The sequence below is a fragment of the Cornus florida genome, unplaced genomic scaffold (genome assembly GCF_030987335.1).
Source record: "Cornus florida cultivar Cherokee Brave unplaced genomic scaffold, ASM3098733v1 CherokeeBrave_3.0.0_Hap2_Chr02, whole genome shotgun sequence".
Lineage (NCBI taxonomy): Eukaryota > Viridiplantae > Streptophyta > Magnoliopsida > Cornales > Cornaceae > Cornus > Cornus florida.
In genome coordinates, this window is record NW_026775572.1 from 13,097,942 (window position 1) to 13,124,277 (window position 26,336).

Genomic DNA, 26,336 nt, shown 5'->3' on the forward strand with positions numbered 1-26,336 from the left:
ATGGTTATAAACTTAGAATGGTCGTTACGTGCGTGCAGGTGGTCAAGTCTGTCTCTTGTGTGTGTATATAGGTGGTCAGATCTCTCTCTCATCATAGCGATCAAGTGCAGTTTCCTATGTGTGTGTGTTTGGAGTTATAAGTCTGCAGTAATTACACAACCCTTCAAGGGTAAATTTTTCTAAAAGGAACTCCAATGTCTATCAAGTAAATTTCTCTCTCTCCTTCATGTTTATGGATTCTTCAATGTTCCTGTTTTCTGATGGATTTGAACAGTATTAGTCAGCCCAAATTTAAAGTAGTCGCATTAATAATTTTAAATTGCAGGTCGCATAATTGATTTACAATCATTGTTTTTTTGATTTAAGCGCACAGAACGACACAAAACAAACTGATTCAGTTCTTTTAGGTCTAAATTCTAGTACTTTATGCATAGCTAAAGTTTATATATAATCTTTAGTTGTTGGTCCAATAGATAGAGTATGTGGTTTCATGTTAAACAGAGGAGTCACATTTCAATTTTACTGGAATTTTGGATATATGGCCTCCACATGCAGCTTCAAATGGTGGTCTAAAACCAGAATTAACTTAATATCAAAGAGCACTCTTGCTGTCATAATACTCATTTTTCATGCACAAGAAGGGTATGAATTTTGACCCCTAATTATACCACCAATGCTTAGTAAATATATCTCTCTTTTACTGAGACAAATAAAACTAGAGTAATGCTAAGCCACTGTGAATTAACAGCCGCTCTTCTCATTGGTCCTAATATTTATAATTAATGCATTTATCAGTTGTATGTTTTCTATTTTTATGAAACACTAAAAATAAATATTTTTTGACAATATTACCCATTTAGTCTCTCTCCTCACTTAAACCATATCAAAAGTGTCATTAATACATTACATGTTTCCTACTTTTAATAGGACATTTAACACAAAACTACCTTATTTCTTTTATTTGCCTCTACTTTTCACCCCTTTGTCGGTGTGTTTGCATACACACATATATATATACACACACATATAATAATGGATCCTTTTATTTTCTTTTAGTTATTGTTTAACAGTGATAGTTGAGGGATAATATATATATATATATATATTTTCTTATTGAGAGATAAGAATTCATTCTCTATATAAGAGATAAAGATGATTTAATTAGTAAAGGATAAAATTACATGATAGCAATTGATACATACATACATACATACATACATATATATATATATATATATATATATATATAATTAAATTTTATAGAGAATGAATTCTTATCTCTCAATAAGAAAAATAAAAAATAAAAAATTTTATCCCTCAACTATCACTGTTAAACAATAACTAAAAGAAAAAAAGAAAAAAAGAAAAAAAAAAACGAGTCAATTATTATATATGTGGGTGTATATATATGTGTGTGTAAACACACGAACGAAGGGGTGGGAAGTCTTGGAAGTAGAGACAAATCAAATAAATAAGGTAGTTTTGTATTAAAATTAATTATTTAATGTCCTATTAAAAGTAGAAAACATGTAATGTTTTAACGACATCTTTGATATGGTTTAAGTGAGGAGAGAGACTAAAAGGGTAGTATTGTCAAAAAAGACATATTTTTAGGGTTTCATAAAAATAGGAAACATACCATTAATAAAGACATTAATTACAAATATTAGGACTAATGAGAAGAGCGACTGTCCTTAGCATTGCTCATAAAACTATTAGCAGTCACAATAGACATTAAGGCTTCCAAATCTCTATCTCATATGCAATTAACTCAAACACTACAAATTTGGCCTATACTATAGTTTTTTTTGCTTAATATATACCCCCTCCGTCCTATATTAATTGTACACCTTTTTCATTTTTAACTGTCCCAATTGAAAAGCCAATGTACAATTTTTTGCTTAAACATTACCAATATAACCTTCTTGCATTGAACTTATAAAAACAACATTGTGAACCCTATGTAATTCAATCACTACCAATATAAAGAAAAAGAAATACTAAAAAGATACTGTCATAAAAAGTTTGATTCTCAAAAAGGGACAATTAAAATGGGACGGAGGGAGTATAAAAGAACAATCCACGTATGTAGTTTTGTTCCAATAAACTTATTCCATGCATTGTAAATACTTATCTATTGTTTCTACCATAATATTGCTTGGTCGAGTATAAGAACAACCACTTTATGCAAAATAATGCCATATCTTTGTTCTATCTCCATTTCCCCCCTCCCAGCATCCCATCCCACGATGGCAAGACATGCACTTAATTAATGCATTAATTTCCTAACAAAGATTTTCCCAATTTTTGTTCCAATAAAGATTTTCATAAATTTTGGTTAGTATCCATGAATGGGTAGTAGAAAAAGTCTGGCCAAATTCCTGTCTTTATCCTAATTTTCTTTTCTTATCTTCCTATCTGGGATTATGCATAACAGGATGGAAGAGGGGCACTTGGTATCAGAAACCTTGAAAGTCAGAGTTTGGGTGGAATCAAAGAAAATGTGGAGAGTTGCATTTCCTTCTATACTAACAAGAGTGAGCGCATATGGGATTTTGGTAGTGACACAGGCATTTATGGGACATATTGGTGAAACACAGCTTGCTGCATATGCGCTTATACAAATAATTGGAATCCGGTTTGCAAACGGAATATTGGTAAGCTCTTATCATTTCTTTCCCATATGTAGCACCTGTAAGTTATATGGTGAAAGGTCTGGTTATGCTCTAAATTGCGGCCTATATTCATCCCAGTATTATTACTACCTTTAAACTATATAATTGCCTGATAAGTCTCATGTTTGTAAGGGTGAATAACTTGGAACTATACAAGAGAAACAACACACAAGTAGTATGTGTCCGGTTATATATAGGTCTATTATCAAGACCTGTTAGAGTGGAAAACACATAATTTGTTCATACAATTACCTTGTTTAACATTTTCTTTGTTCGCTATAGTTTGGCATGTCAAGTGCAACAGAGACTTTGTGTGGGCAAGCATTTGGGGCAGGGCAATACCACATGCTGGGTATCTACCTGCAAAGATCCTGGATTATTGGTCTCACTGCAGCCACAATTTTGGTTCCCTTCTTTGTCTTTGCGGGACCTATTTTCCGGCTTCTTGGCCAGGACGAAGATATAGTAGAAGACATAGGGAACATTTCTTTATGGTTCATTCCCATTCTCTACTACTTTGTGTTTAGCTCAACCATCCAACAGTACTTACAAGGACAGCTCAAGAACACGATTGTTGGGTGGCTTAGCGCTGCTTCATTCGTAATTCATGTCTTTCTGTCCTGGCTCTTTGTGATCAAATGGAACTGGGGTGTCCCTGGTGCAATGAGTGCCATGAACATATCATGTTGGTTGATGGTTGTTGGACTGTTTGTATACATTTTCGGAGGTTGGTGTTCGGAGACTTGGAGAGGATTCGCTAAAGCTGCCTTTATGGACCTCTTACCTGTAATAAAGCTATCAATATCATCTGGAGTGATGATTTGGTTAGTGAATTTCTCCTTGGTCAACAAAAGTTTGTGTATATTTATTTGCTAAGCTGTAATATCTGGCATGTCTTTTGAGTTGGTAACCCATTCTTTTTAGTTGGTGCATGTAGCGAATTAAATCAACCTCCCACTGGATTAAAATGTGTTTTGAATGGAAGAACGATGATTATAATTTTTTCCCCCTTCCTGGTGGCTTATAACTCACACACCCGTTGTGCCTTTAAGGAACTTGAATCCTCAACCTTCCACTTTGGAAGGTAAGGAGATACCCCTGGGCTACACGGTTGGTGGTAAGAGTAATGAATACTTGATAGGACTGTTTTGTATATTTGATAAGAGACTACTTGAATTCACTGTCTAGTTTGTAGTTGTTTGGAGTAAGCATTGCAGGATTTTAATCAGCTGTAAGCAAAGAAACAATCAAGAGGCAAAAGTCTTGTAAGATTAATAATTACTTTGCATCAAGATTGATCGGAAACTGTTTAAGAAAAGAAACAATCTAGTGATCCAAGTCTTCTAATATTAATAATAATTACTTTCTATAAAGATTGATCAGAAAATATTTCCATGTCAAAACTTTTGTCTAGTGCACTGCTATAATTAGTTGGGAATATCCAGAGAACTCATCAGTTCAAAACCATTTTGATTCCTGCTGGAACTAATATAAATTCTCTCACTTTTAAAAGTTTCTTCAGTGACTCTATGATTCTTGTTATTTCCATTGGCAGCTTGGAGTTTTGGTACAACGCTATTTTGATCTTAGTCGCGTCATATATGACAAATGCAACGATAGCCATATCCGCCTTCTCCATATGGTATATTCATTTGAACTCACTTGTTTTGTTTCTTTTAGGCACTCAACATTGCCAAACAATTTGTTTTAATTTTGCATGACATTTTGCAGCCTAAATATTATTGCATGGGAATTAATGATATCCATAGGCTTCCTAATTGCTGCAAGGTATTGCCTTCGTTTCTGAAAACTCTGCCTCTTCTTTCTCTAATAGTAGAACCACTTATTGCAGTTAAAAAAAAAAAGAGTGTATATATATATATATATATATATATATATATTGTATATATGTATTCCTTTAATGTTTTCATTTGTACAGTGTGCGGGTTTCAAATGAATTGGGAAGAGGAAATGCAGAAGCTGCAAGATTTTCTGTCAAAGTCATCTCAATTACTTCACTTTGCATTGGATTGTTCTTTGCAGTTTTATGTTTAATTTTTGGTCACAGTATGTCCTACTTGTTTACAAGTAACGAAGAAGTTGCAGAATCTGTGTCAAGCCTCTCTGTTCTACTTGCTTTGTCAATCTTGCTCAATAGTCTTCAGCCAGTATTCTCAGGCAAGGATTTTGTTTCTTATAGAAATGATTTAAGTAATTTCAAATCTCGACCACAACTTTAAACTTTTTTATTTTTTTTAAGCAGGAGTATCTGTAGGTGCTGGTTGGCAAAGTGTGGTTGCTTTCGTTACTATTGGTTGCTACTATATCATTGGAATCCCACTAGGACTTTTGCTTGGTTATGTTGCTCATTTGCAAATTACGGTAAGAAGCCACACACACACACACACACACCTTACTTTGTATTCCATTGCAAATTTTTTTTTTTTTTGGTTAGTCGCAATGTAATGCTCTTTGTGTTTGACGACTGAGGTGCTAGGAGAAGAAGATTGGAGACAAACCTAACCCCTTTGGTGTAATTTTTCAATCATATCCGCGAGACTTTAAAATACTTAATGTGCTAGGATGCTCGAATATAAGATAAATGATTTATCACATATTCATGAAAGATAAAACGCATTATCTAGGGGATATGGACTTATTAGTCAGTCACATGCAAGAGGAAAAGATTAGAGGTGTGATTGCTCTAAGTTCCGAACTTGCATATTCACGCTTGTTAATCCAAACTTTTACTGATGCTTACCCTTGTTTTAGCATATTCTTGATGATATGATCATATGATTTTTCGTTTTGCCTGAATTTCATGACAATATTACGTGAGTACTAAAATTTTGACCTTGGATCTGTATTCTGCATTCGATTCGTTGTGTAAATTATATCTTTTGTTTCGTAGGGGATATGGATCGGAATGATATGTGGAGTGGCAACGCAAACACTTGTGCTATTCTACATTATTTGGAGAACTAACTGGGATGATCAGGTAAATAATGAAGAAAAAGGATATATATTGTAAAGTTAATATTTTAATTTCTAAATCGCTTCACTAAGATCTTAGTTTTCTGTGGTTTTGATAAAATGTGAATGCATTTCAGTTTTGTGATAATCTTTTTCTTACAGGTGAATAATGCAACAAATCGTCTCAATAAGTGGTTATTGAAACCCTCAGAGGACACCAATGAAAGCCCAACTCATGCTTGATGGGATGGGACCAATATCATATCATTTATTATTATTATTATTTATTTTTGACCTTGTTAGTGTATTCTATTTTTTCTTTTTGGTAAAGATTGTTAGTGAATTCATTGAAACATATTGAATTCTATTTTGACCTCGGTGGATTCATTGAAACAAAGTGAATTCTAACGAAGATCATCTACGCATGCTTTCAGGGACCAATACCATATCATTTTTTCAAAAATAAAATTTATAGCAGTATCATTTGGTGTTTAATTAATAGGTCATCGAGCGGCATGCGCTCAGCACTTGTTCCTTCATCATTCTTCAGCAACTGATGATGATCTAATTATTCTTTCTGGAGTTTGGCCTAAACATTGGATCTTTTGTTGGGTGTTTGGCTTAACCCCTAAATCTACTTGTTGCGTCTAGGGTTTTGGAGAGTGTGAAGTTTGCAAAGTTCGTCTAGGATTTTGTACAGTTCAGTTTGCAAAAAGGAGTGATAGCAACTGGGCTACACGGTTGGTGGTAAGAGTAATGAATACTTGATAGGACTGTTTTGTATATTTGATAAGAGACTACTTGAATTCACTGTCTAGTTTGTAATTGTTTGGAGTAAGCATTGCAGGATTTTAATCAGCTGTAAGCAAAGAAACAATCAAGAGGCCAAAGTCTTGTAAGATTAATAATTACTTTGCATCAAGATTGATCAGAAACTGTTTAAGAAAAGAAACAATCTAGTGATCCAAGTCTTCTAATATTAATAATAATTAGATCATCACTAGTCGCGTCATATATGACAAATGCAACGATAGCCATATCCGCCTTCTCCATATGGTATATTCATTTGAACTCATTTGTTTTATTTCTTTTAGGCACTCAACATTGGCAAACAATTTGTTTTAATTTTGCATGACATTTTGCAGCCTAAATATTTGCATGGGACTTAATGATATCCATAGTCTTCCTAGTTGCTGCAAGGTATTGCCTTCGTTTCTGGAAACTCTGCCTCTTCTTTCTCTAATAGTAGAACCACTTATTGCGGTTAAAAAAAAAAAGTGTGTAGATATATATATATATATTGTATATATGTATTCCTTTAATGTTTTCATTTGTACAGTGTGCGCGTTGCAAATGAAATGGGAAGAGGAAATGCAGAAGCTGCAAGATTTTCGGTCAAAGTCATCTCAATTAATTCACTTTGCATTGGATTGTTCTTTGCAGTTTTATGTTTAATTTTTGGTCACAGTATTTCCAACTTGTTTACAAGTAACGAAGAGGTTGCAGAATCTGTGTCAAGCCTCTCTGTTCTACTTGCTTTCTCAATCTTGCTCAATAGTCTTCAGCCGGTATTCTCAGGCAAGAATTTTGTTTCTTATAGAAATGATTAAGTAATTTCAAAACTCGACCACATCTTTAAACTTTTTTATTTTTTTCAAGCAGGAGTGTCTGTAGGTGCTGGTTGCCAAAGTGTGGTTGCTTTCGTTACTATTGGTTGCTACTATATCATTGGAGTTCCACTAGGACTTTTGCTTGGTTATGTTGCTCATTTGCAAATTACGGTAAGAAGCACCGCACACACACAGTGACGAACCCAGAAAATTTGGTGATGGGGGGGGGGCCAATTTTTAATTTGTGGGTACAAAATTATACGATGGGTTCATTTTTGTAATTTTAATAGGGTTTTTCTTCATAAATTTTTAAAAAATTTATGTATAAAATGAAAAAAAAAATCAGTGGGACAAATTATAATTATAGTGGGGGCATCTTCATAAATTATCAAAATTTGAAGTATAAAATGCTAAAAAAAAGAATCCAGTGGGGGCGAATTGTAATTTTAGGGGGGCATTTTCATAAATTTTAAAAACATTAGTGTATAAAATGAAAATATTAAAAATTCAGGGGGGGCATCTGCCCCCCCTAGTCCCCTGCTGGGTCCGTCCCTGCACACACACACCTTACTTTGTATTCCATTGCAAATTTTTTTTTTTTTTTTTTTTTTTTTTTTTTTTTTGGTTAGTCGCAATGTAATGCTCTTTGTGTTTTGACGACTGAGGTGCTAGGAGAAGAAGATTTGAGACAAACCTAACCCCTTCAGCGTAACTTTTCAATCATATCTGCAAGACTTTAAAATACTTAATGTGCTAGGATGCTCGAATATAAGATAAATGATTTATCACGTTTTCATGAAAGATAAAACGCATTATCTATGGGATATGGACTTATTAGTGTGTCACATGCAAGAGGAGAAGATTAGAGGTGTGATTGCTCTAAGTTCCGAACTAGCATATTCACGCTTGTTAATCCAAGCTTTTACCGATACTTACCCTAGTTTTAGCATATTCTTGATGATATATATGATCATATGATTTTACGTTTTGCCTGAATTTCATGACAATTTTACGTGAGTATTGAAACTTTGACCATGGATCTGTATTCTGCATTTGATTCATTGTGTTAATTATATCTTTTGTTTCGTAGGGGATATGGACCGGAATAATATGTGGAGTGGCAATGCAAACACTTGTGCTATCCTACATTATCTGGAGAACTAATTGGGATAACCAGGTAAATAATGAAGAAAAAATATATATATTGTAAAGTTAATATTTTAATTTCTAAATCGGTTAACCAAGATCTTAGTTTTACGTGGTTTTGATAAAATGTGAATGCATTTCAGTTTTGTGATAATCTTTTTCTTACAGGTGGCAAATCATCTCAATAGGTGGTCATTGAAACCCTAAGAGGAAACCAATGAAAGCCCAACTCATGCTTGATGGGATGGGATCACTATCATATTATTATTTTTATTTATTTTTGACCTTGTCAGTGTATTCAATTTTTTTTGTTTGGATAATTTCATTGACACTTCTTGAGGTTTGGCCAAATATCAGTTTCAAACATGTTTCAAAAATAACTATCACTCACATTATAAACGTTTGCTCCGTTTTTCACTCACACTACAAAAATTAGTTGACAGGTGTGTCAGACCACTTTTTACATGTAAAAAGACATCTTACCATTTGACTTTGGTTTGTCCCACTAAATTGTTTCTTTAATAATTAAAATTACATGTTTACCCTCATTTGACTTTAGTTTGACTATTCAAATGACATGTTTACCCTTCCTTTTTCATATACAAGAATAAATAAAGTAGGTGATCAATATTATACAGTTTGGTATCGAGGGCTATTATACGCCATACAAGTGTTCGGTTCTATATTTTTTTAAGGAAATTAATGAAATTTTAAGTAATAAATTTTTTTTTTGTAAGGAAATTAATGAAATTTAAAAAGAGGAAAAGAAAAATAAGAAAAATTTTAAAAACTAAAATAGAAAAATAAAATATGAAAAATCACCCATTCATATATTTTTTTAAGTAAATTAATGAAATTTTAAGTAAGAAAATTTTATTTTTTTAAGGAAATTAATGAAATTTAAAAAGAGAGAGAGAAAAATAAGAAAAATTTTAAAAACTAAAATAGAAAAATAAAATAAGAAAAATCACCCATTAATATATTTTTTTAAGGAATTAATGAAATTTTAAGTAAGAAAATTTTCATTATAAGAACAAAATAAACAAATTTTCCTAATATTATTGTTTCTTTTACATATACAAGAATAAATAAAGTAGGTGATCAACATCATACAGTTTGGTATTGAGGGCTATTATATGTCATACAAGTGTTCGGTTCTATATTTTTTTAAGAAAATTAATGAAATTTTAAGTAAGAATTTTTTTTTTTTTTTAAGGAAATTAATAAAATTTAAAAAGAGGAAGAGAAAAATAAGAAAAATTTTAAAAACTAAAATAGAAAAATAAAATATGAAAAATCACCCATTTATATATTTTTTTAAGGAAATTAATGAAATTATAAGTAAGAAAATTTAATTTTTTTGAGGAAATTAATGAAATTTAAAAAGAGAGAGAGAAAAATAAGAAAAATTTTAAAAACTAAAATAGAAAAATAAAGTAAGAAAAATCACCCATTAATATATTTTTTTAAGGAAATTAAAGAAATTTTAAGTAGGAAAATTTTCATTATAAGAACAAAATAAACAAATTTTCCTAATATTATTGTTTCTTTTACATATTTAACTTGGGTGTTATTTTTAAATCGGAGTGTATAATTGAAAGGGTTTTCATTACTTATTCTTTTGATGCAGTGAATAAGATCCACTTATGGGCCTATTCACAACATCAAAAGAATAAAAATCTCATCAAAAGGCATGTTTAATTCCTTACATGCATATATAATTACTTATATAAATTCATTATATAACATTTTTTTATTTTTTTCACTGAACAGTGGTAACGAATGGAACGAACCAAAGGCAACTTGTGTGGGACAAACCCAACCACTAACTGGTTCAGTATATCCCGGTGGTTCAGTAACCGCGGCGGAGGTGGTGAAGAATGTGATGAGGAATATGGTGATGCCGGCCAAATTGCTGGACGTGACAACACTTTTGGAGCTACGAAAAGATGAGCCATTGGTGTATTGCTGGTGTCCCGGATACTTGGAATCAACTCTTATATGCAATGTTCATATATTAATGGTTCTGTACGCAAAGAAGATAAATTTAATTATCAGCTATAAATAAATAAATAAATAAATAAATTAATTAATTAATTTGTAGCATGTAAACTTTAATGGCTGAGAAAATACAAGTGTCACATTGGTAAAGGTGAAGCTATTGAGATTTATTAGTTGTTGACATTCTTAGCTCGAGATGTGGTAATTATTTGACTTTATTTTCTGTGTATATGGTTAATGGGGAAAATTTATGATATGTCATATATTTTTTTTTCATTATCAGTAGTACATCCCTTCGTATAGAGATAAGAGGAGAGAGAAATAGTGTGCAGGGGGATAGAAGTTATTTAAATTATTTAATATTTTGGAATAAATGTGATTAAAAAATATTTAATATTTTGGAATAAATGTGATTAAAAATTTAGGAAAAAGTGAAAATATCGAAAGATATTTAAAACTGATATTTGACCAAATTTTGAGGAATGTCAGTAAAATTATTTCCTTTTTTTTTTTTTTTTTTTTTTTTTTAAGTAAAGATTGTTAGTGAATTCGTTGAAACATATTGAATTCTATTTTGATCATCTATGCATGCTTTCAGGGACCAATACCATATCATTTTTTTCAAAAATAAAATTTATAGCAGTATCGATCACTTGGAGTTTAATTAATAGGTCATCGAGAGGCATGCGCTCAACACGTGTTCCTTCAGCCTATTTATTTTTCTACTTGCTGACCTCACTATTTATCATCCTTTTTGGCGCGAGCAATCCCTTGCAAAAATTGCATATCATTTTTGTGCGAGTAATAACACTTGTGTCACGCCCCGAATTCCACAACTCAGGTCGCGAATAAAAAAAAATAATAATAATAGATAATTAAATAAATAATTAATTAATTATATTCACTTGAGTAAATAAATAATTAATTAGAGAAAATCGGTGTCATTTACCACGTAAATAATAATAATAATAATAATAATAATAGTTTCATAAAATAAATAATAACATGATTAATTAACCATTTATATTTGACTATCCAAATGAACCCACATGTACACAACTTAAACAATAATTGTTCAATCCCACTATATAAGTCATGGCCACCATAGCCTCATTACAATCCGAGAAATAATGTTAAGGGGTTACATGAGTAAAGATATGAAAGGACATTTCATAAGAACTCTAAAAGATAGATGGGTGAGTTCCTACGTCATTTCTCTCCTCCAAAAAAATATTACAAACATGTTATCAAATATAATATCCAAAATACACCATGTGTCAAAATACAAGTCGAAAAGTAAGTTACACAATGGATGTCACAATTATCACAAGTAGCTCAAAAATGTTGTCAAGATCCCAATCAAGATAGGGATGAGGAATCTCCTCTTGGGCAATGCCCTTTCCTGAAAAATATAAGAATCAACGAGGTAAGTAACGAATTGCTCCGTAGGAATGTCTCATGAATATAAATTAGGTTTCTCAAAATTCTACAAATATTGCATGGTCATACAATACAAGGAACATACTCCCTAACGTCTAATCTTAAGGGGAACCTAAATAGGATCATCATAGTCTAGTATAAATAATATTAATTCATTCATCAAGACAAACATAAATAATATAGTGTAATGTACATAAATTTACAAGTTGCAATTACACATAAATGCCAACTTGAAAATAAAAGTTGAAATAAATTAATGAGATAACTCGGAACACACCCACACTCCCGGTCACATAACCATGTTATGCGCTTAAATAAAAATAGTCGTTTTTGGATTACTAGTCCGCCGGAATCTAACCGATTGGCCAATATAAAATGAGAAAACTCATGTTTCACCCGCGAGGGCCGAGCCCTCGCATTCTCAAAGTAATAACCCCCGAGTATCTCCCAAAATCAACAAACAAGTCTACAAAATAATCCATATTCCATGATATGCCCAAATTGCACTTCACATGGGCACATAAATTATACTAATCACACAATCCATGTCCTATGATCCAAATCACTATAATGGCATACTCTTTGATACAATGTCAACAAATTGGGTATTTTAAAGTCATTTAAATTTATGTTATCATTATATCAAATTTCAAGTGAGTAAAAGTTTAACATCATCATAGATATATACATCTCCAAAATTAACCTTCACAAAATAACAAATACATGATAATTTCATGAATAAACACAACATATAAGGCACTTTAATTACAAGAAATTGTACACATTAAGATTTAAGACTTTAATTAACATCCATAATATCAACAATGGAACAAATAACATATTACACATGAAAATTGATATAAAAACTCAATAAAACATTATGTACATGCAATTAAATCATTATATAAGGTCTCTAATTAAACCCACACACACAAGTGTATGCATAATTAAACCCACACACACAAGTGTATGCATAACTCACACAATGGTCATAAAATTCCAAGAACTCCTAGGTTATCAGCATAATACACCCCTACCTCAAGTTAGGAGCAAACCCTAGCTACTCCAAAAGAAAAATGTGCTCCAAATCCAAAATTGATTTAGGGGTTTTGTTCCTCTCGTAGTCCTCGTCAACTTCCCTTCTATGCAGGCTCAAAATCTCAAAGGTTGGAGGTGAAATGGTGGAGAAATGGAAGTAAAATGAAAAATAAAAGAATGGGAGAGAAAAGAGAGAGTGTCGGTGGAGTGAGAGAAATGAGAGGATTTTTGGTCTATCTTACACTTTATCTCTCTATACACACACATATACATGTCACACACATTCTCATCCACACATATTTCACCCACTAGTCAACCTAGGCAACATAACAAAATGCAATTAAAAAAAAATATAAAAAGAAAATAAAAATAAAAATAAACTTGGTCATCACAACTTGGGCCTATTAACCTAATTAATTGCTACCATCAAATATCTTAAACGTAAATCCTTGTGAGTGAGGAAGCTATATACCACCAGAAAAAGAAATTTGGTGAAAATTTTGTTTTCCTAGATGGACAAAATTCAAAATGCTATTGAAAAAGTGAATGAAAACCATCAATTACAAAGCTCAAAATGAACAATGAATAGTAAGTGTTCAAGGAATAAAACTTGAAACCTCACCGAGCATCATATTACAGTCAAATCAAAATAACAAAGAATGAAATATCGACAAATGAGAAGCTTAATTTGGCAGGACACTTTCAACCCAAAACTAGTTTTAAAGAAAATGTTTTAGCGACGAACAACATACCACTAATTGAGAATAAATCTGAATCAGAATTGGTTTGCCACTTGATTGCAAGTGCGAAATTGCGAGTATCAGGTTTACAGGTATTTGACAGCCATTTTAGGTCCTGGTTCAACTTACTTTTTAGGGCTCAAGCTTTATTATTACAGCAGCTATACGTAATTTTTATATAAAATAAATTTACAATGTGATATAGCAGATTGTTTTTTTTGGCAAGTAATGTGATATAGCATATGTTTTTTATTGTACAAATACAAAAAAGAAAATTAAATTTTGAGAGAAGCTGAAGCCATGTCATCTTTTCAACAGGTATGCTGGTAAATCTTTCACACTGAAAATATCTTCAAGTTCAAGTTCACGCTCTAACTGTTTTCTTGTAGACTTCAAAACGTCCTGAGAAACAACACAAAATTTTGATTTATAACCAACAAGATCAGTAACAAAGCTTCTTATAATTTCCAATTACTAATTTACGTAAAAAAAATCAATAAGACAAACATGGTCATTGGACATTTCTTACATTAAATTCCATATACGAAGCACGCTTCGCAAGCCATTGAGCATCCATCATTTGAAAGGCAACACAGAAAAGATTGTCGAGTGCCATTTCATCTTCACTCAGTAATTTTAAGAATTGGATTCCAGCTAAAGAAGTTGGCTTCCCCGCAAGAATAATATTACCCCATTATTTCAGTTGGACAATGCCGTTAAAACCAAAACAACAATCTCTCTCTCTCTCTCTCTCTCTCTATATATATATAATACGAATATTCTGAATGTCACTCTTTGATAATTTATCAGCTAAAAATACTTGCCATCATGGTTTAAACAATCAAATACAGGAGTCGCGAGTTAGCTGGCTATGAGGCATGTGAACTTCTGAAGAGGAGCTGTGCCTGTTGGGCATATTGTGGATGTGTAAAATTAAAATAAAAAATAAATAAATTCTTAGTTTTGGACACACACAATACTTCTGAGACACTTGTCAAAATGTGACTCATAAACCTAATACATTAGATAAGACTTTATTTTAGACTCTGTTTATTTCCACCTAATAATGTTTACCGGAAAATACTTCCCTATTTTCTAAGTTTTGATTGTATAAAATAAAGGGTAAATTTTTTCCACGTAAACCGTTTTACACCTTTTTAATAAAAATGACTTCCCGATTTAAAGTTAGTAAACCAATCGAATCTTAGGGCGATCACTCCTTTTTGCAAACTGAACTCTACAAAATCCTAGACGAACTTTGCAAACTTCACACTCCAAAACCCTAGACGCAACAAGTAGATTTAGGGGTTAAGCCAAACACCCAACAACAGATCCAAGGTTTAAGCCAAACACCAGAAAGAATAATTAGATCATTGCAATGTAAAGATCAAGTTGTTTGAGCTTAGAAGTGGGAAGAGATATGGTCTGTTTTAGATCCAGTATTGGTGATTGTTTTGACAGAGAATCATTGGCATTTGAAAATAAATTGAAGAGCGAGAGAAAGGGTAAAATTGGGTTGGGGGGACCATTCTTCAGCAACTGATGATAAAACTAAAGAAGAGAGAGGGTAATGGTTAGAGAGAGAATGGATTAATCAGGGGCGGAACTTCTGAAATATACAAATATACATAGGAGGGGTTGATGCATGTAGCGAGTTGGGGTGCAAGTTGGGCCGGGGTTCAGCACCCAACATTTTCTGGCTCTAGTTGGTTATTTCAATGTTCCAGTTTGGGCTAGGGTTGGCTTTTCTCAATCCGAGACCATTCTTCAGCAGCTGATGATAAAACTAAAGAAGAGCGGGTAATCGTTAGCGAGAGAGAGTGAATTTATGAGCGGCGTAACTTATCAAATATACATATGGCTACCATCAGCTCTCATATATCTATCTCTTTGCAAAGCCCCAAACGCTACCTTCGAAACGGAGCTTCGAGCAGGCAGGCCCGACACCGCCACACTCCTCACCATGGTCTACATCCTCGCCATCAACGCCATCATTCTCTCTGACTCAGTCTCTGGTAGATCGAGCATCAGTTCTAATTTGGGTCTTCATCGGAAAATAAAATACACATGTAAATTGAAGCAAAAATTTTCATAATATGTATGTAAAGACAATTAAGAGTGATTAAATTGATAGTTCTAATATCCAGATGAACATGATCCATCACATAACAATCTCAAGAAATCATCTGCTTGATGAGAAACTAGAGAAATTCAAGCTCTCGTTGTCAAACTGCGTCCTCGCAACTTTTATTCACCGTCAAGAGAGGCATAGCTCATATCCAATCCCTATGGAATGACATGGATTGGTTATTCAAGGTGAATGTGTATACACAGCAAGTGGTGGCAATGGTGATATGCATGTATGTATGTATGCATGTATATGAACTTGATGTAATACATATTATGTGAATATATATGATAATTTTGAAAATCATATGCATGTTTGTAAGTTTATAAATTTACAATTTACAAATTAATATGAAAAATTAAATTAACGGTTTAGAATTTCAAATGGGTAAATTCTAGATAACACCCTCATAGTTTTGCTTTTGTGCGCTTACACCCCTCTAGTTTATTTTGTACAAGTCCAAACTAGATTAAACAAGGGGTAAGTGCAGAAAATATCCTAGTATACTTTTCGTAGCACTTTTACTCCCTATTTGAAAAAGTGTATAATAAACACTCATAATCTTTTGATATTGTGCAAAATTACCATTCTGTTACAAATCTGACATAAATTCATGTTATAAAAGCCATTTTGCCCTTTTATTCTTCCCAAAATGCCCATGCAATAATCCTCTGCCAGTCTCCACCGCTGATCCAAACATGTGAGTGAATAATGTTAACTTATTCTTTATTATTGCTTCGATAAATCAAAATTCAAACAATATAAAGAATGTATCAATCCCACTACCGAGGTTCTTTCTCTTCTCTCACTCAACGTGAACGGCCGTTCCTCCTCCTTACGCTTTATAGAAATGGGTTTGGTTTGGGGGTCGTACATCAGCACTCCCGGATTGGTCCGATTGCAGACATGTTGGATGAGGACTGACCCTCTTGGTTTGAATCTTGCGTCTTCAATTCGTGCTTATTCAACATTGCGAGAGAAACCCATATATATTGAGAGAGTTTGGCCCTACTATTACTACCAGAACATGAATACTTGGGATGAGGAAGACTATCCCACACCTCCTATCTAATTAAAGATGAGTTATTTTTTGAAAAAACTTCCTCAGTTTCCCTAATCAGTGATTAGACTAGTCATCCATCTTTGATAGGAACCCTGGCATCATATAGTATGCAATTTACTTGATTTATGCATATGTCTGACCTTCAACCAGAGAGAGATAAGCAAGGGCAATCATTGCCGCTCGAACTATAGTACTTATCCTAGAGCAGCATCCTAAACCTATGCGCTTTAATGTGAATTAGATTATGAACTATTATTGCTTGTTCAGGTGACAATAAACCATGCTCCATCAGCCGAGGATGGTAGGGTTGTGGTGATTATTGACTAATTTTTGGGTTGTGGCATTAATTGATTCTAGTGTTGGATTGTGGAGAGAAGGTGGGGGTAGTTGTTGAAGATGAATTATAGAGACAAATGATAGAATCATTAAAAAAAACAAAAAATAAATTTCACAGTGGGTCTTTGTGGTTGGGTGAGGATGCTAATTAGTTGTGGCAGACTCCCACCCAAGTCAAAGACAAGAAGAAAGGCAAAGAAAAACCAGGTCTTGTGTGAGGGGAGCAGGAAGAGGAGGTGGAAGCAGAGTCGAAGAGATAAGAAAGGAAAAACAGTGTCCTTTCTAGTCTTTTTACAAAAAAAATTAATTTTTATATTTTATAATATTATTCAATAAGGGTAATTTGGTTAATTTAGATTTTAAATGTGTCAAGGCTTAATTGCACCAAATTGAAACTGGATGGGTGTTTTTTGCATGTGAGGAGTATGATATGCACTGTAAGCATACTTCAGGTATATTTTCTGCACTTGACCTATTAAACAATGTTGTAACTAACCTCCTCCGGTCAAACTTCTGGCAGAGAATGGCCATTAGTTGCACATGACTATTTTAAAATTTTAAATTCCAAAAATGCCCTTTTTATATTCCATAATTGCCATTCTCCAAATTATATATATATATATATATATATATATATATATATAGGTTATGCACTATTTTAAAACCTTATATTCCGTAATTGCCCCTAACAATATTCTCCATATATATATATACATATATTAATATATATGGATATACATGGCCCTGATCTATCTTTCATCCCAATATCGTCCCATTTTCGTATCTTTCTTCCTCTCTTTCTTATATACCTTCCTGATCTGGCTGTAGAGGACTTGTACATTGTTGAACTTATGTATGTATTTATTGGCGAGCAAAGTAGAATTCGTCTGTCTATTTTTATCAACTATAGGGCATTTATAATGTGGTTTCAACTTCCAAAACACGAATGTCTTGGTAACTTTATTAAGGGAAGCATGAATCCTCCAACCACTTTTATTAACACATACAACTGTCACCATTTTTCTTTCATTCTTTTTGAATCTAAAGTCATTCTTTAAGGCATCGTCCTTTAAAGTAACTCTAAGGTCATCTGCACAAGTGAACTTTATTACAACCATCAAGGGTTTAATATGCAAATCTCTAAACCTATTGCTTTGAACACAATCTTCATCAGATGAGCTGTGCAGACTCCACAACTTATCACTTGGTGCATAAACAGAACCCAGACTAGTCCTCTAAAGCACCCCAAGCATCAATACCTCTGTTGCCTTCAATATCACTGTCATTATCAGTATCTGCAAATTGAAATTCAGCAGTTACATCTCCAACTTCAAAATCAGAATCTTCAAAAACTATTGTCCATGTACTGCATAAACAAATGACACATTTATGATATTATTATATTCATTGATCTATCACTTCAGTTACACCACCATAAGATATGAATTAATTAAACTCCAGTTGTTAAACTAATGAATGACCAACAGGCTAGTGGCCTAGCGGTACCAAGCTCCTACTTCCTAAAGGAAGGTTAGGGGTTCCAGGTGCTCAAATCGGGGTTCGGACCCCTTTTTCCAAAGAACTCAGAAGAGAAGTTTAGCTTTAGTAGTTTAGGAAATGATACAACCCTTCCTTCATGAGACTAAAGAATTTACAGTGCTTCACTGAATAAGACGGGAAGTAATGGGTTCAACGCCTTGCTTGTATGCTGTAAGTTTCGTTATCAGTAGAAGCATGTGTGTGTGAGTACATTAGAGAGAGAGAGAGAAATAAAAATAAAAAATAAAAAATAAAAAATAAAACCTAATGAATGCACATTAATCATTAGACTAATGAATGCACAAAAAAAATAATAATAAAATAAAATTTACAATAATGAATAAAATATATTCTAGAAATACTAGTTACATTAATGAATGTACAAAAAAATTTTGAATAATGAATAAATTTTGAATCTCATTATTTATACTTTGCCTTAAAGAAAAAATATTTAAGACATTTAGAAATGAAAAAAACAGAGGCATTTTTTTTACTTATTGAAAGAAAACCCTGATTGTGTTAATATTTAGCACATAAATAACCAACAAAATTAAAGTTTTAAAAAACCATAATCATGTTAAAAAACAGTAAATCGAATATAAAACTTAATTAAAAACCACTTAATCTACATTAATCACAAAAACCAATTTATTGGGTTAAAACTGATTGTTTATAGGGTAAAATGAATTAAATCCCCCTAAACTATCAACAAAATGCACAAAACCCTCCTAAATTAAGTAATGCTCCTAAACTATGTAAAAGGTACAATTTAAAGACAAAATTAAAACTTCCAATTATTGGGATTGCCGAAAATGTTAGATTACCATATTGTCCTTTAATAAAATGACATTATTTGATTGTTTGAGTAAATGTTGTTGCTGATGTGTCAAGTGCAATCTCAACAGCCAATACCATTGCACCACCGCATCACCTTATCACAATTTCACCCAGCCTTTAGGGTAAACACCTCCTTATTTTAGCGCTGATCACCACCTCTGCTTCCTACCCCAAACAACTCAGATCACCACCTCCATCGGCCATGGCTACCACCTCCTCTCTTTTTTCTTTTAACTTGTTGAAACACTAGCCCTAGCTTATTCCATCGCTACATAGCAACTGTAAGGTCGAAATCTACTCCTCTAATCCTGACTCTCATCCACCTACAGTGCGAAGCGACTTGGGCTCTCTGGCAACATTTGCGTATAGGTGTGTGTGTGTATATACATATTTGGAGGTGAGAATATTATCCCCTGAACTCCATTAAATTCAGTGAGCAAACACCAAACACCACCCAAAAATCCGGCCACCAATCACCACTGTTGCTTGTTTAGCTAGTTTTCAGCCATTAAATCCGGCCAACAAACACACCCAAAAAAAAAAAAAAACATATATTTAAGAATCAAAATTAAAGCATGGAGACAAACCAAAAGAATATTTAATTGTGAGTACTTTAGTTGTCTGGGGAGAAGATTTTGGATGTCGAGTCCACAGAGGATATATACTGTTCTCTTCCCACCACCGTCTCTGCCGCCATCCCGCCCCACCACCACCATCTCTGCCGCCATCTCACCCTACCACCACCATCTTTAGCTTTGTTATAATTTGTAATGCGTTCCAATAACGACTCTGCCGGATTGCCAACTGGAGCAAGAGAGAGAAATAGACGATGACGATGGTTAGATTTCACGACCAAGAGAGAGAAGATTGGGTTCCAGAAACCGAATCGCATTAGTGGTTTTGTAACACATGGCTTTCTGTGTATGACTCAGATTTGTGATTGGGTTTGCAGAAGTCAGGTCTGTGATTGTTGACAGAGTTGCAAAGAATGAGATCAGAGAGATGCACTTTGGTAGAGATGAAAGCCAATGAGAGTTAGGGTTTGTTAATAAAATTGGGGTTTGATTGATTTAATTCTAAAATTTTAATAGGGGCAATATTGTCATTTTAAAATTATAGTGCATGTTTCACCGGAAAAAATCAATCTGAATAGTGACGAACAGTGACATAGTGTGTTTTTTTCCAAAAATAAAATAGTTTAGGGAGTTTATTGTAAAAAAAATAAAAATTCAGGAAGATTTTTTTGATAAAGAGTAAAGATGAGGGAGTTTATTGCACTTTACCCTTGTTTAAAGCAAAAGCCCAAATTTTTCATGGTGTTTCAAGGGTCCACAGAGCATAAATAAAAGAAGTTGTCCACTCCATTGTTAAAGAAACGAAACCGTTTATGAAAAACATGTTGTGGCAACAAGAATCTTGACTTTACAGGGCCACTAAAAAAAAATTACAGGTTATTTACAATAGCATAGGCACATGATTCAAGAATTGAAAGTTGCATGAATAGAAAATTGAAGAAACTGTTTGGATACGGTGTTTGTTTTTTTAAAAAAAAAAAATCCTCACCTATCAAACTAACCACAACGACATGGTTTTAGACTTTGAAAGGTCGTTACGTGCGTTCAGGTGGTCAACTCTCTCTCTTGTGTGTGTATATAGGTGGTCAATTCTCTCTCTTGTGTGTGTGTATATAGGTGGTCAACTCTCTCTCTTGTGTGTGTGTATAGGTGGTCAGATCTCTCTCTCATCATAGTGATCAAGTGCAGTTTCCTATATGTGTGTGTTTGTAGATATAAGTCCGCAGTAATTACACAACCCTTCAAGGCTCAATTTTTCTAAAAGGAACTCCAATGTCTATCAAGTAAGTTTCTCTCTCTCCTTCATGTTTATGGAGTCTTCAATGTTCCTGTTTTCTGATGGATTTGAACAGTATTTGTAAGCCCTAATTTAAAGTAGTTGCATTAATAATTTTAAATTGCACGTGCATTATTGATTTATAATCATTGCTTTGTTGATTTAAGCGCACAGAACGACACAAAACAAACTGATTCATTTCTTTTAGGTCTAAATTCTAGTACTTCATGCATAGCTAAAGTTTATATATAATCTTTAGTTGTTAGTCCAGTAGATAGAGTATGTGGTTTCATGTTAAACAGAGGAATCACATTTCAATTTTACTGGAATTTTGGATATATGGCCTCCACACATGCAGCTTCAAATGGTGGTCTAAAACCACTATTAACTTAATGTCAAAGAGCACTCTTGCTGTCATAATACTCATTTTTCATGCACAAGAAGGGTATGAATTTTGACCCTTAATTATACCACCAATGCTTAGTAAATATCTCTCTTTTACTGATACAAATAAAACTATTAGCAGTCACAACAGATTTGGCCTAGACTACGCAATTAACTCATACACTACAAATTTGGCCTATAGTATAGTTTTTTTTGCTTAATATATACCCCCTCCCTCCTATATTAATTGTACACCTTTTCATTTTTAACTGTCCCAATCGAAAAGCAATATAACCTTCTTGCATTGAACTTATAAAAACAACATTGTGAACCCACTATGTAATCCAATCACTGCCAATACAAAAAAAAAAAAAAAAAAAAAAAAAAAAAAAAAAAAAAAAAAAAAGAGGACTATCATAAAAAGTTTGTTTCTCAAAAAGGGACAATTAAAATGGGACGGAGGAAGTATAAAAGAACAATCCACGTATGCAGTTTTGTTCCAATAAACTTATTCCATGCATTGTAAATACATATCTATTGTTTCTACCATAACATTGCTTGGTCGAGTATAAGAACAACCACTTTATGCAAAATAATGCCATATCTTTGTTCTATCTCCATTTCCCCCCTCCCAGCATCCCATCCCACGACGGCAATACATGCACTCAATTAAAGCATTAATTTCCTTACAAAGATTTTCCCAATTTTTGTTCCAATAAAGATTTTCATAAATTTTGGTTAGCATCCATGAATGGGTAGTAGAAAAAGTCTGGCCAAATTCCTTTCTTTATCCTAATTTTCTTTTCTTATCTTCCTATCAGGGATTATGCATAACAGGATGGAAGAGGGGCTCTTGGTATCAGAAACCTTGAAAGTCAGAGTATGGGTGGAATCAAAGAAAATCTGGAGAGTTGCATTTCCTTCTATACTAACAAGAGTGAGCGCATATGGGATTTTGGTGGTGACACAGGCATTTATGGGACATATTGGTGAAACACAGCTTGCTGCATATGCGCTTATACAAATAATTGGAATCCGGTTTGCAAACGGAATATTGGTAAGCTCTTAATCATTTCTTTCCCATATGTAGCACATGTAAGTTATATGGTGAAAGGTCCGGTTATGCTCTAAATTGCGGCCTATATTCATCCCAGTATTATTACTACCTTTAAACTATATAATTGCCTTATAAGTCTCATGTTTGTAAGGGTGAATAACTTGGAATTATACAAGAGAAACAACACACAAGTAGTATGTGTTCTGTTATAGCTATTATCAAGACCTGTTTGAGGGGAAAACACATAATTTGTTCATATAATTACCTTGTTTAAAATTTTATTTGTTTGCTATAGTTTGGCATGTCAAGTGCAACAGAGACTTTGTGTGGGCAAGCATTTGGGGCAGGGCAATACCACATGCTGGGTATCTACCTGCAAAGGTCCTGGATTATTGATCTCACTGCAGCCACACTTTTGGTCCCCTTCTTTGTCTTTTCGGGGCCTATTTTCCGGCTTCTTGGCCAGGACGAAGATATAGCAGAAGACATAGAGAACATTTCTTTATGGTTCATTCCCATTCTCTACTACTTCGTGTTTAGCTTAACCATCCAAAAGTACTTACAAGGACAGCTCAAGAACAGGATTGTTGGGTGGCTTGGCGCTGCTTCATTCGTAATTCATGTCTTTCTGTCCTGGCTCTTTGTGATCAAATGGAACTGGGGTGTCCCTGGTGCAATGAGTGCCATGAACATATCATGTTGGTTAATGGTTGTTGGAGAGTTTGCATACGTTTTCGGAGGTTGGTGTTCGGAGACTTGGAGAGGATTCACTAAAGCTGCCTTTATAGACCTCTTACCTGTAATAAAGCTATCAATATCCTCTGGAGTGATGATTTGGTTAGTGAATTTCTCCTTGGTCAACAAAAGTTTGTGTTTATTTATTTGCTAAGCTGTAATATCTGGCATGTCTAACCCATTCTTTTTAGTTGGTGCATGTAGCGAATTAAATCAACCTCCCACTGGATTAAAATGTGTTTTGAATAGAAGAATGATGACTATAATTTTTTTCTCCTTCCTGGTGGCTTATAACTCACACACCCATTGTGCCTTTAAGGAACTTGAATCCTCAACCTTTCGCTTTGGAAGGTGAGGAGATACCCCTGGGCTACACGGTTGGTGGTAAGAGTAATGAATACTTGATAGGACTGTTTTGTATATTTGATAAGAGACTACTTGAATTCACCGTCTAGTTTCTAATTGTTTGGAGTAAGCATTGCAGGATTTTAATCAGCTGTAAGCAAAGAAACAATCAAGAGGCCAAAGTCTTGTAAGACTAATAATTACTTTGCATCAAGATTGATCAGAAACTGTTTAACAAATGAAACAATCTAGTGATCCAAGTCTTCTAATATTAATAATAATTACTTTCTATAAAGATTGATCAGAAAATATTTCCATGTCAAAACTTTTGTCTAGTGCACTGCTATAATTAGTTGGGAATATCCAGAGAACTCATCAGTTCAAAACCATTTTGATTCCTGCTGGAACTAATATAAATTCTCTCACTTTTAAAAGTTTTTTCAGTGACTCTATGATTCTTGTTATTTCCATTGGCAGCTTGGAGTTTTGGTACAACGGTGTTTTGATCTTAGTCGCGTCATATATGACAAATGCAACGATAGCCATATCCGCCTTCTCCATATGGTATATTCATTTGAACTCATTTGTTTTGTTTCTTTTAGGCACTCAACATTGCCAAACAATTTGTTTTAATTTTGCATGACATTTTGCAGCATAAATATTATTGCATGGGAATTAATGATATCCATAGGCTTCCTAGTTGCTGCAAGGTATTGCCTTCGTTTCTGGAAACTCTGCCTCTTCTTTCTCTAATAGTAGAACCACTTATTGCAATTTTAAATAAAATAAAATAAATAAAAAATGTGTATATATATATATATATATATATGTATTCCTTTAATGTTTTCATTTGTACAGTGTGCGGGTTGCAAATGAATTGGGAAGAGGAAATGCAGAAGCTGCAAGATTTTCTGTCAAAGTCATCTCAATTACTTCACTTTGCATTGGATTGTTCTTTGCAGTTTTATGTTTAATTTTTGGTCACAGTATGTCCTACTTGTTTACAAGTAACGAAGAAGTTGCAGAATCTGTGTCAAGCCTCTCTGTTCTACTAGCTTTGTCAATCTTGCTCAATAGTCTTCAGCCAGTATTCTCAGGCAAGAATTTTGTTTCTTATAGAAATGATTAAGTAATTTCAAAACTCGACCACATCTTTAAACTTTTTTATTTCTTTTTAAGCAGGAGTGGCTGTAGGTGCTGGTTGGCAAAGTGTGGTTGCTTTCATTACTATTGGTTGCTACTATATCATTGGAGTTCCACTAGGACTTTTGCTTGGTTATGTTGCTCATTTGCAAATTACGGTAAGAAGCCACACACACACACACACACACCTTACTTTGTATTCCATTGCAAATTTTTTTTTTTTTTTGGTTAGTCACAATGTAATGCTCTTTGTGTTTGACGACTGAGGTGCTAGGAGAAGAAGATTGGAGACAAACCTAACCCCTTTGGCGTAATTTTTCAATCATATCCGCAAGACTTTAAAATACTTAATGTGCTAGGATGGTCAAATATAAGATAAATGATTTATCACATATTCATGAAAGATAAAACGCATTATCTAGGGGATATGGACTTATTAGTGTGTCACATGCAAGAGGAAAAGATTAGAGATGTGATTGCTCTAAGTTCCGAACTTGCATATTCACATTTTTTTATCCAAGCTTTTACCGATGCTTACCCTAGTTTTAGCATATTCTTAATGATATCATCATATGATTTTACGTTTTGCGTGAATTTCATGACAATTTTACGTGAATACTGAAACTTTGACCATGGATCTGTATTCTGCATTCGATTCGTTGTGTAAATTATATCTTTTGTTTCGCAGGGGATATGGACCGGAATGATATGTGGAGTGGTAACGCAAACACTTGTGCTATCCTACATTATCTGGAGAACTAACTGGGATGATCAGGTAAATAATGAAGAAAAAGGATATATATTGTAAAGTTAATATTTTAATTTCTAAATTGGTTCACCAAGATCTTAGTTTTCTGTGGTTTTGATAAGATGTGAATGCATTTCAGTTTTGTTATAATCTTTTTCTTACAGGTGAATAATGCAGCAAATCATCTCAATAGGTGGTTATTGAAACCCTCAGAGGAAACCAATGAAAGCCCAACTCATGCTTGATGGGATGGGACCAAAATCGTATCATTTATTTATTATTTATTATTATTATTATTTATTTTTGACCTTGTTTGTGTGTTCTTTTTTTTCTTTTCTTTTTTTGGGTAAAGATTGTTAGTGAATTGTTGAAACATATTGAATTCTATTTTGACCTCGTTGGATTCATTGAAACAGAGTGAATTCTAACGAAGATCATCTATGCATGCTTTCAGGGACCAATACCATATCATTTTTCCAAAAATAAAATTTATAGCAGTTTCATTTGGTATTTAATTAATAGGTCATCGAGAGGCATGCGCTCAGCA

General features: G+C 33.4%; 1 protein-coding gene and 1 long non-coding RNA gene across 4 annotated transcripts; one reads left to right on the forward strand and one right to left on the reverse strand.

The window, feature by feature from the left end:
- The first annotated feature begins 87 nt into the window (after positions 1 to 87).
- On the forward strand, positions 88 to 26,304 carry LOC132293702 (protein DETOXIFICATION 24-like). 3 transcript variants are annotated; one of them, XR_009477897.1, is made up of 10 exons: positions 88 to 205; positions 2,438 to 2,657; positions 2,958 to 3,499; positions 4,231 to 4,317; positions 4,407 to 4,463; positions 4,615 to 4,853; positions 4,939 to 5,057; positions 5,587 to 5,673; positions 5,811 to 6,848; positions 6,988 to 7,221. XR_009477897.1 is itself a non-coding variant. In XM_059791284.1 (9 exons), the coding sequence occupies exons 1-9, from the start codon at positions 195 to 197 to the stop codon at positions 26,032 to 26,034; spliced, it is 1,443 nt and encodes a 480-aa protein (XP_059647267.1). In that variant the 5' UTR covers positions 90 to 194; the 3' UTR covers positions 26,035 to 26,304. The 3 variants fall into 3 exon arrangements, 2 of the variants coding, with proteins under 2 accessions (XP_059647267.1, XP_059647266.1); XM_059791284.1 differs by lacking the exons at positions 5,811 to 6,848; positions 6,988 to 7,221 and adding an exon at positions 25,954 to 26,304 and having other exon boundaries at positions 90 to 205; XM_059791283.1 differs by lacking the exons at positions 88 to 205; positions 2,438 to 2,657; positions 2,958 to 3,499; ... (5 more) ...; positions 5,811 to 6,848; positions 6,988 to 7,221 and adding exons at positions 19,683 to 21,384; positions 22,583 to 22,818; positions 23,114 to 23,655; ... (4 more) ...; positions 25,730 to 25,816; positions 25,954 to 26,260.
- Positions 11,458 to 13,499, reverse strand: LOC132293701 (uncharacterized). Its single transcript, XR_009477896.1, has 2 exons — positions 12,883 to 13,499; positions 11,458 to 11,807 (listed from the first exon to the last, which is right to left on the reverse strand). It is a non-coding gene; the product is annotated as an uncharacterized LOC132293701 (long non-coding RNA).
- Positions 26,305 to 26,336: the final 32 nt, after the last annotated feature.

Excerpts from the sequence above, each read along its gene's own strand:
- LOC132293702 (XM_059791284.1), top strand. Across the intron at positions 3,500-4,230 it reads TCATCTGGAGTGATGATTTG|CTTGGAGTTTTGGTACAACG; the intron begins GTTAGTGAATTT and ends TTCCATTGGCAG. Across the intron at positions 5,058-5,586 it reads TTGCTCATTTGCAAATTACG|GGGATATGGATCGGAATGAT; the intron begins GTAAGAAGCCAC and ends TTTGTTTCGTAG.